General features: G+C 55.5%; 1 protein-coding gene across 8 annotated transcripts in view; it reads left to right on the forward strand.

The window, feature by feature from the left end:
• The window catches only part of Sbno2 (strawberry notch homolog 2), a 46,675-nt gene that overhangs the window by 19,748 nt on the left and 12,226 nt on the right, over positions 1 to 14,701 (forward strand). For 4 of the 8 annotated variants that reach the window (XM_032908308.1, XM_032908333.1, XM_032908316.1 and 1 more), the window contains 3 exons: positions 662 to 735; positions 2,379 to 2,490; positions 12,957 to 13,118. In XM_032908308.1, coding sequence (XP_032764199.1) covers positions 662 to 735; positions 2,379 to 2,490; positions 12,957 to 13,118 — 348 coding nt within the window. Of the gene's footprint in view, positions 1 to 661; positions 736 to 2,378; positions 2,491 to 4,223; positions 5,077 to 9,543; positions 9,979 to 12,956; positions 13,119 to 14,701 lie in introns of those variants that run through there. The other 4 variants (XM_032908341.1, XM_032908356.1, XM_032908349.1 and 1 more) reach the window with 3 other exon arrangements.

Consider the following 14,701-nt stretch of genomic DNA (forward strand, 5'->3'; position numbering starts at 1 on the left):
TTTACTTAATTATCTCCCTATTGTCGGCCTCTGCAGAGGGTCCAGTTTCCTCTGCTATAAATAGTCTGCCTCCGCCTCCCTCCCACCATACCAGTGGTGTGAGTTCTCAGGATTTCAGAGACAGGCCAGGGGTAGTGGGCTGTTAGTGGACTGAGCCGGGATACAGGATGTATCTGCTGTATGGGGACATTCCGGTGATATGCGCTTAGAGCAGGACCAAAGCCACATTAGGGATAGGAGAAGGTCTCTCTCACCAGAGTTTTCTTTGGGCCTCAGAGCCTGGAGCCACACTCCCAGCCCAATCCACCCCCAACCTCTCACTGGGGGATTCTAGATAGGAGCTCCATCCCTGAGCCCCACCCCCATCCTCTCACTGGAGAATTTGGGAGGGGGGCTCAGCCGCTGAGCCATGTCCCCAGCCCCTCCAAGCACAGTCTCCAGGCTCTCTTAGAAGGGGACATACTGAGCCCTCTGGAGCCGTGCACCCGCGCTCAGCATGCCCTTCTCTCCCTTTGCCTTCTTTGCAACCCACCATGGCTTCTCCCATGTACATGGGACAGCTGAGACACTGGCTGATGTCGGGTTCTCCAGGACCCCTGCCTTTTGCACACTGGGGCCTGCTCTCCTCCCGCACCTGATGCCCGTGTTTCTGTGTTTTCAGAACCGACTCCTGCACTGTCCTTGGTGGGGCAGTTTCTCACCGCCATTGTACCCCACCTTCTCCAGTGAAAATCAGTAAGTGTTACTGCGGGGCCTCACCCCACCTCTGCGTGAGCCCTGTGTCTCATCAGCGGGGCTGGAATGGAAGCAGCTGCTGGAGGACGGGCTCCAGGGCACCCAGAGGTCCTAGGCTTTAAAGGCTTGGAAGGAGTTTGTCTCAGGAGGTGCCCCGTGCAAACAGCTCAGTGCAAGTGCCGTCCAAGCTTCCTGCACGCTTGAGATGGACTCCTTCTGCGTGCCTCTGTGCATGCATGCGTGTTTGCACATGTGCAGATGTGGAGCTGGAGTTCAGTGGGGGCCAGCTTCCTCAGTCACTTCCCACCTTATTTTTTCTTTTGAGAGAGGGTCTCACTCTGTAGCCATGACTAGAGCTTCCTAGAGAGAGCAGGATGGCATGGAACTCAAAGATCCCTCTGCCTCTGCCTCCTGACTGCTGCCATTAAGGAGGCTGTCACATCTAGCTAAAGAGCTGGGTATTCTGACTGCACATATGTCTGTACATGACATGCGTGCCACAGAGGACCTCCTAGAACTGGCAATTATAGATGGTCTAGAGCTGCTCGGGCCCTTTGGGACTACAGCAGCCCGTACTCTTTTTTTTTTTTCTTTTTTTCGGAGCTGAGAACTGAACCCAGGGCATTGCGCTTACTAGGCAAGCGCTCTACCACTGAGCTAAATCCCCAACCCAGCAGCCCGTACTCTTAACCGCTGAGTCGATTCTCCAGCCCCAACCTCCCTGGTCTTTTGTTACTTCGGTTTGTTGTTTGTTTTATTGTTTGTTTGTTTTTGAAGAAGAGGTTCTTTTTCTTTTGGCACAGGGTTTCTCCGTGTAACAGAGCCCTGGCTCTTGCTCTGTAGACCAGGCTGGTCTCAAACTCACTGAGATCTGCTTTGCCTCTGCCTCCTTAAAGGTGTAGGTTTCCAGGCCTGACCCACTTTGGTTTTTGAGCCTGGATCTCTCACAGGACCTAGAGCTCACGGCTTTGGCTGCTTCTGCCTGTCCCGGTGCTGAGGTTATAGGCATATGTGGCCACACCCTGTTCTTCAGGGCACAGGTTCTCCCCTGCATGGAGCTGCCTTCCCAGTGCAGGGCTCCGGAATGTATTATGGAAACTCAGCCCTTAGCAGGTGCGCCTGCCTTCACATTTGTCTTAGCAAACCTTTTCAGGTAAGAGGTAGAGACCTAGGGATGACCACTGTCTCTCTGCCCCAGGACCCAAAGAGGACAAGGAATTGGAACTCTGAGCAGAGAGGCTCAGAGGCCTCGTCCCCACTCCCAGGCACAGCCCAGCCACTGAGTCCAACCCTGTCTCCTGCAGGCCATCATTGTCATTTAGCTCTGGGAGCAAGGTGGCCTTGCGCTGGCCACACCCTCCTCATTCTTCTCGGCTATGGAGAAATAGGGTAGGGTGCAGGTGGGCAGGAGAGGACTCAGGTCTTAGTTGTGCTTGTCTGTCCCATCTCCAGAGTCTGATGGGCCATGGAGGAATGGCTGTTTGAAGCCTGGCCCAGGAGGCTCTAAGCTGTGCCTGAGGCACCTGGGCTGGACCCGACTGCCGCATGGCTGCTCGTGCACCCAGCAGCTGGAGAAGTGCTTTGATCCCCTGTCCTCATGCCTCACCCGGGGCCTGTGGTCACCGTCTTACTTCTGCTTACAGACAGTTCGTGAGCTCCACCCCATTCCTTGGTGGCCAGTCTTGCCCTGAAACCAGCTACCCCACCACAGCCACCGTCCCCAGCTTCTTCTCCAAGAGCAGCGACTTTCCTCAGGTAACGGCCACTCTCGCGTATGGGGCCCTGAGCTGTCACTGTGGCCACTGGTCTTCAGTGGGGTTGATTGGGGCAGGAATTTGAGGCTGCTTTGGACAAGAAGGACTGACTGTGGCATCCTGGAATTGAGGCATGTTACTGGCCTTTGGGGCCGTGTCCAGAGCTGTATGGGGAAGCTGAGGGCTGAGGGTATGTGCCCACTGGAGGCCGTCCTCACTAGACACCATAGGGCCTCAGCCTGCCTCACACCTGGTTTGAATCCTATTCCCCATGGGACACCAGTGAAGGTCTCTGCTTAGTGGCCAGGCAGGGGCACATATCTCTGTCACTAGAAGTGTAAAGAGGCTCCTCAGACCACTGCAAGGAAACCAAGCCTGCTGGCCCCCATGTTGCTGTCTTGTCTGTCTTAGTGTCTTTGTCTGTCTCTGTGTGTTAGGTTTCTAAAGGAGTAGAACTGATTGATGAATGAATGTGTAGCATGTAGTACGTATCACACACACACACACACTCACACACACACACACATACACTCACACACTCACACACACACATGCACACACACACACAGATACAGACACACACACATTCACACACACACTCACATACACACTCACACACACACAGATACACGGTAGCCACTCAGTAGAGCGCCTTATGTCTGTGCTCTGGGTAGTTCATCAGCGGTTGTCTTTAGTAGCTGCTCAGTCCTTGAAGCTGATGTCCCAGCACTCCCGATCAGTGCTGGAGCCCTGAAGGATTCCCAGGGCATGCTGGTCTCCAGTCTACATTGGAACCCTGAAGAACAGGGCTCTGACACCAGCGAGGGCGCGCCTCGGCAGCAGGGTAGGTGAGCCTGCCAGCGAGCGTGAGGGCAAGCAGGCAAATGCAAAAGCTTCCTCCTTCCATGCCCTCTTATGTGGGCTGCCACTGAAGGTGTGGCCTGGGGGTTTAGGGTGGGTCCAGGCAAGAGCCTCCCCCAGGGGTGTGCCCAGCTGCATGGGAGAGTTGATTCCAGCTGCGAAACTGGCACCCAAGATCAGCCATCAGGCTCTGCCTCTCTGTGTGTGTGTCTCCCTGTCTCTGTCTCTCCCTCTGTATCGGTGTCTCCATTTCTCTTCTGATGCCAGAGGCCCACACCTGCCTCCCTGTGGTCAAAACTCCCAGAGGTGATCTCCCTCACCCCCTCCTGCCAGCTGTGCTCACGTGATCTGCTTGTTTGAAACCTGTTTATCCCACACATCTGACAATGTGGTGGCTACCTGTTACCTCTTGCTGGCCATCCATTGGGAGAGCGTTTATTGAGCCCTTGGTGTTTTTGTGTCCTACACATGCTGCCCCAGAATGCCTGTGGAAATACCTACCCTCATGCCTGTTGCCCTGACCACAGAAGGTTGGACAGGGGATTCTATTAGAGCCTCTGGCTGTGCTGCCTAAGCCTGTCACCTGCTTCCACCTCCCCCATACTGCCGGACCACGGATGGCCTCAGATTCCACAGAAGAAGGAGGCAGAGCTGAGCCAAGCCTCACGACAGGGCAGAAAGGACATGACCAGTGGTGTAAGTGAGGACCCTGAGCTGGGGACATCTTCCTGTGGCCCTCAGAGTGAGGCAGGACAGTAAGAATCAGAGATCCTTCCAGAGGCCACGCTGCATGCCCAAAACTGGGGGAGGGGCTGCGAGTCTACAGGAGATGCTGGGTGTGGTGCCAGCCCCACCTGCTAGGGTGTGGGTCTGGCTTCAGGACAGTTTCCCACAGTATGTTCCTGTGGCAAGAAAAGCAGATACCCCAGCCATCATGCTACCTCTGTGCTCCGTGTGGATATGATCGTGACCACGGTGTGAACCAGGAGTCAGAATGGAAAGCCCACCCTGCTTGGACCCAGAGCTAGGAAGGAACATGAGGCCGAGTTTCCTGGCAGAAGCAAAGAGGAAGAGACAAGTCCCGTGGCTGAGCTGTACAAGAAGAAAGCAAGCCTGCGGAGGGCACCCGGCGTTCTCACACTCAGGAAGGCAGGCAGGGGACGGACGAAGAGTTTAAGTGTCCCTGGGCTACACCTGGAGAACCTGTCTCAAAGCAACAAGAAAAGTGTAACAGGAAGAGAAGTAGAAGAAACCAAATATTGTCTGCCATTCAGTCCCTTCCCTGTGGGTAGGGCCCCCTGTGCGATGGCCTGTTGGAAGTCGCCTCTGCTGTCTGCCATCTTCCACTCACTCCTGTTCTCGTGGCCTCTTCTGTGAGCTGTGGGAGTTCCTCCCCCAACATACATTTCCCACGATGCTGCATGACTTTGACACTTGGGGCCCCAGTAGCTGCTGACTGGACCCGGCAGGGCACACACTGGTGACACACTGGTGACATCAGGCTTCCACAGTGTCTTGAGCGCCTGACAGTGCCTGGAGCCCTGCTTTCCTTTGCAGCTAGCCCCAGCCCTCGACCTCCTGCTTCTCCGAGGACAGGGCCCGTGCACTCCTGGTCTGCCCTCCATCTCTGGTGGCATGGAACCCCTTCCCATGGGCTCTGATGGCCCTGCTTGGTGACCAGAACAGCTTCACAGTCCCCTGTGGGATACCCACCCTGGGCGTGCAGGTGCGTGGCTACCCGACACCTGCTTTTGTCTCCATTGTTGAGTTTTTAGTTGAGACATCATGTGACTCCCAAGCCACCATGTCGCCATCCCATGACCTCCATCTCTCCCTCCTCAGTCCCCAGCACCCAGACTCCTTCCCTGTCTCTGGAGTCTGCTCCGGACAGTTCAGTTTTGGAGCCCCACACAGTGTGCTCTTTGTGTCTGGGTCTCTCACAAGGTCCCCTACACTGTGGCCTGTGTCTCCACCTCTCGTCCTGAGTAACATCCACGTGTGTGCCGTCCACTCATCTTCTGCAGAGCTTGCTTACCCACTGACCGTCATGGAGGGCAAGAGTTTCCGTGGGGACTTGTCCCTGTGGCTCTTGAGTGCACACCCAGGAGTGGAAGTGGGCGGTGGTGACAGCTGTAAACTTTTAGTGAGAGCTTTTGTGTACTGGGTATGTGTGTAGGGGGCGTTGGTTCTTACCCCAGGAGGGCAGGTACTGCACACCTGGGGCAAAGCCTGTGTCCAACGAGAGGGATGCTGGAGGCCTGTGGGAAGGACCTGCCACCTAGGGCCATCTCTTCTGCATTCTCCTCAGGCTTCTCCTGGGCTGTCCCTTCCTGGAATGTCCCGGGTGTCCTCAGTGTTCCCAGGGCTCACCCAAGCCCTGCACCTTCCCTGAGGCTCCCTGTATAGATACAGAGCCATTCAGACCCCACATTCCTGGCCATGGTCCTGTGTCTCATTACCCAGCCCCTGTACAGGGAGGGCAGCCTCCAGGAGCCTGGGGCGCACAGGTGGGCCTGTGCCCCAGGCCCTCTACTTCCCTCCAAGGCCATGTGTCCCGTAACATGCTCACTGGACCAGCTTCTGGGAAACCAGATGAGCTCACGCTCAGGAAGGAGCGATGCCGCCTCCCACCTCCCACCTCCCACCCAGTGGCCGCATCGACTACTCCAACTTCAGACTCCGCAAGTGCTAGTCAGGATCAGAGGTCTGGCCACTGCTGCCCAACAGTTTACCGGCATCAGGAAAGGGGAGCCAGAGAGGGCGCTAGCTTACAGGAAGCCACATCGGCGGCTGCTGCTGCTGCTGCAAGTAGAGGTGGGCAGTGGGACCCTGCACACGGAACTCCGTACACACTGTGGCCCAGGCCTCTCTTTTGGAGAGGTAGGAGTGGGCAGGGTGGTGGGGACTGAGGCCAAAACCATTAAAACCAGTCTCTCCCAACCGGCGAGCCTGGTGGCCCAGGCAGTCTGCACAGTGCCTCCGGGCCACTCCCACCATCCCAGGCTCCTATGTACCGTACCCCTGAGCCTGCCTCCAACCTTCTGTGTCACCCCTCCTCCTGTGTCTGTCCCTCAATCTTATAGGGACAGTCATTACTACAATTGGGTAAAAGCTCACCCTCATGCTGTGGGACCTCACAGTAGCTCAGTATTTCTGCAGTGACTATGCTTTTAGGAGCTGGGGCCAGACATAAGCTATCTTAACAGGACATTTTACTTGTTTATTTATTTATTTACATATACATTTTTTTGAGATGGGATCTCATGCAGTGCAGGCTAGCCCTAAACTTGTTATATATCTGAGAATGTCCTTGAACTCCTGATCCTCCCTCCTCTGCCTTGCTGGTTTATGTAGTGTCTGGGATAAAACCCCAGGCTCTGTGCGTGATGAGAACACTGCCCAGCAAGCCCAGCTCCTGTATTATCTCTGTTTGTTTTGTTTTGTGTTGAGACAGGGTCTCTCTCTACGTAGCCCTGACTGTCCTGGGACTCATTATTTAGACCGGGTTGGCCTTGAACTCACACTGATCTGCCTCCTAAGTGCTGAGACTAAAGACATGTGCTACTAGGCCTGGGTTATTTCATTTTTTTTTTTCTTTTCTTTTTTTCGGAGCTGGGGACCGAACCCAGGGCCTTGCGCTTGCTAGGCAAGCGCTCTACCACTGAGCTAAATCCCCAACCCCTTCATTTTTCTTAAAACAAAAGTCTCATTATGTAGCCCAGGCTGGCCTTGACCTGGTGACAGGCTCCTGCCTCAGCCTCCAGAGTCACAGGAGCCACTCTGTCGCTTTAGCTGTTGGGATGACCTGCCAGATGCCTGCACCCATCCAGGCCAGCCCTGCCTTTGTGCTCTGGAGCCCCTCATGTTAGGCTAGCAGCCCTCCCTCCCTGCCCTGCTCTGTCCCCTCACTGTGGTATAGAGAGCTCTCTGCTATTCCCAGCCTGGCCACATAGCCCTGTACCAAGTGGACAGGAAGATGGGAGTCAAGACAGAACTGATACAGTGGGGAATTAGACCCAAGCTCTGATGGTTCAGGCTGTCCCTGTAAGGGACATCCACCCCTTCTGCCTCTGCCAGATCCAAAGACCAGCTGTGCCCACAATCCCTCCCATGACTCTCGCCCCTGGCTGCCATCAGCCACATGAGCAGATGTGCTTTAGCTTGGCACTGTCTGTCATCAGGATCAGCACAGGTCACATAGATGACTCTTCTGCTGAAGTCCTCAGGTCCCTCTTTCCCATGTTCCTAGCTCTCCCTCACCCCAGGCTAATTGGTCCCAGCCCTCTGAGCTTGTGTCTTGTGTCCCCTTGGCCCCTAGATTGCCTTTGCCTGATAGCCCACATGCCTGGCCTCCAGGGGCTGTGAGGGGCAGAGTGTCCCCACATCCATGACCGGAGACCCTCTCCTGCCATTCCTGAGTGTACCTCCTCATGCCCACCTGACTCTGACCCCTGGGAGCACCTCAGCCCTCCCTGTACCTCACAGTTGCGGTAATTTGGGGACTTGAGTTTTTCATGTTGGCTCCATCCATCCCTGTATACCCCCAGTGCCTAAGACAGGGTTTCTCTGTAGCCCTGGCTGTCCTGAAACTCACTCTGCAGACCAGGCTGGCCTCTGCCTCCTGAGTCTTGGGATTAAAGTCATGTGCCACCAGCACGGGGCCTTCAGTTCTTAGACTTGAGACAGCTGTAAAGATTGTCCCTTCAAAGTACATTCAGCACCCACGGGAGAATCAGGAGTAGAGATTAGCCCTGGCTGCACAGACTGTAGACCCAGACAGCCCTCACCTCTGTCCAGTTCTAGAACATTCTGTCTCCTCCAAGGGAGGCACATCCCCATGGCAGATTATTCCATGTCATTTGGAACCCCAGACCCTGTGTGCACTGTGTCTGGCTGTCTCTGAGCAGTGTGTCCTCTATGTCCCTCCATGCTGTGTCATGCTGGAGCCATGGCATGTCCACAGCCATGTCTCTCTTGTTCATGGCTGTGGGATACTCCTACCTGTGGGCACTGGGGGACACCGGATGACCCCACTTTTGGTACTGAGATTCACTGCTGTGGTACTCCTGGTTTTTCTACGGCTATTTTGGAAAGCAGTTGTCAAGTCATGGAAGCCAGTGCTTTGTTGTCCGAGGCACTCGGTGCCTGCTTCCCCAGAGGCCGCTCTCCACAGCCTTGCCGCAGTTGCTACTGCTGGCTTCGGGGTCACGCTGTCCTTGGTGGTATCCCGCTCTGATATTTGTCTTTCTTTCTTTTTTTAAAAAAGATTTATTTATTCTATATAAGTACACTGTAGCTATCCTCAGACACACCAGAAGAGGGCATCAGATCCCATTACAGATGGTTGTGAGCCACCATGTGGTTGCTGGGAATTGAACTCAGGACCTCTGGAAGAGCAGTCAGTGCTCTTAACTGCTGAGCCACCTCTCCAGAACCCCTGCTCTGAGTTTTGATTTGAGTTTATTGAGATAGGGTTTTGCAGTATAGCCCAGGCTGTTCTCACAGTCCTCCTGCCTCAGACTGTCAAGGGCTGTGTCAACAAGGATGCACCACAATGCGTGGCTTCGCTGTGCTGACTGGAATTGAGGCTTTGCTCAGTGCCTGTGCCTGGATAGGGGCAGGATGTTGCCAGGGTGAATGAGGGCAGTTCCAGCTGCTGTTTCTGGGGCCTTTGTCCTGGGTGGCTGAGGATGTGAGAGCCTAGTAGAACCCTGCAGCACTGCTGTCCTGACAGGATGGCCTGGGATCTTCATTGATGGATGGGATCCTGCTGGCTTGGGCTCCTCAGCCTCCTGCCCATGAGTACTGATACAGGATGGCCTTCTTTGTGGGACACCTCATCCCCAACAGGAGAGGCCATGTCCCCAGAGACAGCCACAACTGTGGCCCTGTGCTGCACCCCTGCCTGCCTATAGTGGAAGTGTCTTCTCCTATGTCTTGTGGCCCTAGGCTCTCCCCAGCAGCTCAACTTATTGGAGGACACCAGGGGTGAGCGGTGGGCCCTGGTGTGAGGACTCTGGAGGATGCACTTTGATGAAGGACTGGGGGCCCAGCTCAGCTGGAGGGAGGAGTAGAAGGGTACCCAGGCCTCAGTTCCCCTGGCCCAGCTTCTCAGTTTTGCCTGCAGCCCCTGATCCCTGACATCCCTGGGGTGGGGGGAGAAGGGGGCTGGTGCACAGAACAGCCCGTGCGTCAGTAGTCCCAGCGAAACTGAAGCTTTCTCTTCTTCCCCATGGGATGGCCCAGAGAAGTGGGGTCAGGCCAGGCTCTGAGCCCGGCAGGGTGCGCGTTGTTGACAGCCCTTCTGGGCTGATCCGCCCCCTACAGTAATTCTCCGTGCTCTGCCAGTAACTGCCCTGACTTACCAGGCGGCATCATTTCCTGAAACCCAGCCCAGCCTTAGGGGAAGTCGGGAGGGAGCCGGTGACTAACCCTCATGCAAATGGGGCCAGCAAGATTGCTGCTGCCTCTGTCCCCCACGGAGCCGCTAAGCCTGCGGCTACCGTGGTCATGAGGCTGGTGCTCCCCGGCAGCTCTAACAGGGGGACACGGCGGCCACCGCTCAGCGCCCCGCACCCCGACCATGTCACAGCTGCGCTTCTGGCTGCAGTTCGCCGCGCTCAACAAGGTAACCGGCAGGGACCAGCAGGGCCACCCAGAGCCACCTGTGGCGCCCCTGAGCTCCCACAGGTGGCAGAGCTGTGGCTGGGACGCCCCCAGCCCTGCCCACTCTGTACTTTTCTTATCAAGTCACAGTGAACTTGCCAGAATTTTTTAAGCCAGAGATTTGAGACTCAGCATAGTGGCATGAGGATGGCTGGGGGAGGGAGCTCAGTGTGCAGGTGGCCAGAGCTGTCCCAGCTCCCTGTGCTGGGGAAGGGATGGGCTGGGGTGTCCTCAGTCCAGGTGGGACTATTGGCAACACCTCTGCCTGGGCTAAGGCAGGACTCAGTCTTATGGAGGTCTAATGGGTTGGGTGAGGCAGGAGCGCATCTTTCATCTGGGTTTTCAGTCCAGAAGGGGTGGACGGTGTCTGCGTTTCTGTGCCTTTCTTCTGGGTTTGTCTTCTGGGATGGGGAGTTGTCTGCTGTATGACCTGGGACAATGGAGGGCTAGTCCCTGCCGGTTCCCTTCCACCTAGCAGAGCTGTCTGAAATGCCAACAGAGTAACCACAGTGGGGACCCTCCCAACCTCACTGTGTGCCATCCAGTGTGCCCATGCTCTCGCTAGAGACCCAGCCAGAAGGAGCTACAGGGGATAGACCTACCCTAGAGGGGCCTCACTGGGACCCATCCTCAGAGCATCCCACAGGGGTGGCCCAGGGCACAGGGTCCAGGCACCTAGCCTTCCCACACAGGTAGGTACCTCACCAGTGTGGGTCTGTGTATATGAGCTAGTGACAACTGAGTTGTCCTGGGGCGCTGAGTGAGCCAAGCACAGGGCCAGGCCTGGGCACTCCAGAAGCCCTGTGCCCCAGCGTCCATGGGTGGCTAGGCTGTTGGGAGGTGGTGTCAGGAAGTTTGTCCCTACTGGCCTGGTTGGTAAAAGTTTTAGACTACAATTGAAGGCTCCAGGCGAGGTGCTTGCCTGACACCCCAGTACTAAAGGTGGAGGTAGGAGGATAAGGGTTCAAGGTCAGCCAAAGCAATGTGAGACTATCTCACCATGTAATCCTCAGGGCCCTCACTTCCTGTCCCTATGTCATGCCCATCACACCGAGTGAGGGGCTTTCCACTGACACATGGTACCTTCAACCATAGTGGCCTGTTTCCAGTGCCTCAGTTTCCCCTCATTTCTTTTCTCTGTCTATGACCCCTTAGGACATCAGGCTGCCTCCCTGGGCCAGCCTTAACTGACATTGTCCCATCTTGAACTGAGGCCACTGTAGGAGTCACTGGGTTTGCCTCCCCCAGCCACAGCTGTGGAGACCATCACTCACAGTTTAGAGCCATTGTGAGAGGGTGCTGGGCCTATTGCGGGGCCCCGGGGAGCCCTGAGACATGCGATCCCTGTATCCCAGGACTTCACAACTCCTCTGCTTCCTGGTCCAGCACTGGGTTCTCTTGGGATTTTCTCACTATGTTGGAGAACAAGGATTACAGAGCTGTCCTATGCTGCCAGAGTCTAGACTGGGTTCTGTGGGGACCGCACAGGCTGGGACTGTTCAAGTCTACTCCTAGCATACAGTGGGGAAATTGGTCTCAAAAACTTACCATCCCCTATCCTGCCCCCTGAATGCAGGCTGTCACCTCTGCAGTGGGGTCATAGTGCCCTGTGAGGTGGGGATTCAGAAACACATCCCCAGACCAGGGTCATTCAGTGGTCCCTAGGAAGTCACTAGGTACCCAGCCAGTTGTCTTCCCTTCTCTGAGTAAGACCAGATGGCCCTGGACACACTAACCCTCGGAGAAGGTGGCCAGTTCCCCAGGACCCTCCTCAGGACCAAGGAGACTTTTGAGTCTAAGGACATAAGCCTTAGAGATCAGCCTCACACCCGGCTGGGTAGGCTGAGGGCCACCATACTCAGGGGTCTTCTGTCCCTCCTGACCCTGAAGCCTTGAAACCCTGTTGCCTCATCACTTAGCCCTATCTCCTGGGACAGAGCAGGAGACGTATACCCTTGGTTACCCAGGTTCAGGGACAGCCCTTCACTCAGCACAGCCCTGTCCTCCCTAGCCGCTAGTCACCCATTCTCCAAAGACGTCTCACAGCTAGAGCTTGGATTGTCTATTGTGTACCCTTGAGTGCTCACTGTCAAGGCGAGGGGACAGACAGGATGCGTAAAGGGACAAGCCACAGCAGATTACTGCCGGCTCTAGTTGTAGCCCTAGAGGCCCTCCTGGCCTCCCGCCCTGCCAAGGAAATGTTACCCGGTGCTTCCGAGGCAGATGTCAACTGGACCCTCTAATTATCTGATACTGGGCTATGCTGGGGCTACTGGCTGGTGTGGAACACAGGCTCAATGAGGCAGGGTGATCCTGCCCGGCCCAGGTCCTCAGGGTCATCACCCTGGCCTCCAGTCCTTTTTGTGGTGGGGGTGGAATGTCAAACTCCCAGCCTACAGGATGCTCACTCTCAGGGTCTCTGGGTGGAGACAGGACTCCTGTCATCTTGGCACTTGGGGGTAGGAGGGGCTGAGGGCAAAGAATTGCCCTGAGTCTGAGGCCAGCCTGGGCTACAGAGTAAACAAACATTGTTACTCAGTTTCATCCATAATCCATATAGTTTACTCATTTAAGCTGTACATTTCTGCTGTTTTAATGTAGTCATGGCTGTGTATTTATGACTTTTAGAACATTCCATCCCATCAAAGAGAACCCCATCCCCACTGGCCATCACCACCCTTACTCAGCTCTGGAAACCCTGAACCACTTGCCATCACTGTGTTCTCCTAGTCTGGACATTTTCTGTTATGGAGTCCCCACTGTGTGGCCTTGTGTGTCTTGCTCTCACTGAGACCGTGTCCTCATGGTCACTCCATGCTGTGGTGTATGGGGTCTTCACTCGTCTTCCTGGCTGTGTGACACTCGGAATACATTGTTGCTTGCCTGGACATGTGAGTGCACACACAGCTAGCCACTGTGTCACCATTGTCTGTCTCCTAGGATCCTTCGTGCCTCGAGGACCTCTCCAATGCCTCTGTCTTCTCCTCGTCTGTGGATTCCCTGTCAGATATCCCAGACACACCCGACTTCCTGCCGGCCGACAGCCTCAACGAGGTGCCTACCATCTGGGATGTCAGCACCACCTCCACCACCCGTGACAAGGTCAGCATTCAGGGCACCTCCAGGGTCACCCTGGTGACACAGGTGGACAAGGAGGGCTGGCAGAGCTTGAGTATGATGACAGTGTGTTCCGGCCTGGGCTATAAAGGATCCTATACCCCAGAGGCTGGCAGGCCAATCTCCAAAGCCTAGAGACAGCCCTAGAGGCCTCCCACATTCTTTTTTTTTTTTTTTAAGATTTATTCATTTATTCTATATAAGTACACTGTCACTGTCTTCAGACACAGCAGAAGAGGGCATCAGATCCCATTACAGATGGTTGTGAGCCACCATGTAGTTGCTGGGAATTGAACTCAGGACCTCTGGAAGAGTAGTCGGGTGCTCTTAACCACTGAGCCATCTCTCCAGCCCCGGCCTCCCACATTCTTCACGTCCCCTCATACCCTGTACTGTGCCCAGATGTTGTATACCTGCTGGGGACACGGGTGCTTCCTGCAGAGATGGAGAGCAGTTTGGGTGTTTGTCTTCCTTCAGTTTCTGAGGCAGGGACTCACATAGCCCAATCTGGTCTCAACTTTGCTCAAGGTTACCCTTGAGCTGCTGATCCACTTCTCTCTGAGTCCTGCGGTGATAGGTGTGTGCCCGCATGTCTGACTCCAAAGGCAATTTGGGTCACCAATTCTCAGCCCAAGAACTCTTTCTATAGTGGACTTCAGATGGTGTCTGGAGGCAGCTCCTGGCCTACGGTGGGCGATAGTCAGAGATCCTGCTAAGCTCCCCGTGTGGCCCAGAATGCCCGAGCCTTGTGTCCAGGAGGAAGAGACACCTAGCTGATGGTTTCATGCTGGGTCTATTCCCTGACCGCCACATTGAAGCAAGCAGTGTCTCTCAGGGACACTTTGTCCACACACTCAGCAGGCAGGTGACTGTGGGACACCGAGGCTTCCGGGTGTGCAGGACTCTGACCCAGAGGGATCTTAGCCAGCAGTGATTTCCCCCCAGGGGACATTAACAGTGTCTGGGAGATGGGTATGGTTATCCAACTTAGGGAGCTCCTGGGGTAGACAAAGCCTCACTGACCTGACCTGGTCCCCAGTCACAATGATGCAGGGGACTTAGTCTAGGCCTTGCCAGGGTCTTCCAGATGGAAGCTTCTAGACTTTGAGAGTGTAAGTTAGGATTGCCCCTGGGAGCGTCCAGGAAGGAGGCCCTGGAGCCATACAGCTCCAAGCTAAGGGCTGACAGTGCAGTTGGCACAGAGCCAGCAGGACAGGCAGTCCCGTGTGTCCCTTACTCCCTGCTGTGTGGAGCCATGAGATCAAGGCCACAGGGTACTGCCTACCCTGCCCAGGGCCCCAGGCTGCCTGGACCAAGCAAGCCCATATCTGAAACCCAACACCCTATGTGGCTCCTGCCTGGGGCATGACTCAGCCTTCCAGGAACCTCCAGTCTGTTTGGGTTTTGTTAATTTAAGAAAGGAAAAAAAGACTGGAGGGCTGAGTGTGGACTTCAACCTTCCCCAGCTTCCGCTGGCTTTCAACACCCCTGGCCCTGTGCCCAGCAGAGCAAGGGGCATGTGATAGTGACTGTGCAGTAGTGCCATAGAGGCTCCTGTCCTCCCTCGG

This window comes from Rattus rattus, chromosome 1, assembly GCF_011064425.1.
Source record: "Rattus rattus isolate New Zealand chromosome 1, Rrattus_CSIRO_v1, whole genome shotgun sequence".
In the NCBI taxonomy this organism is placed as follows: Eukaryota; Metazoa; Chordata; class Mammalia; order Rodentia; family Muridae; genus Rattus; species Rattus rattus.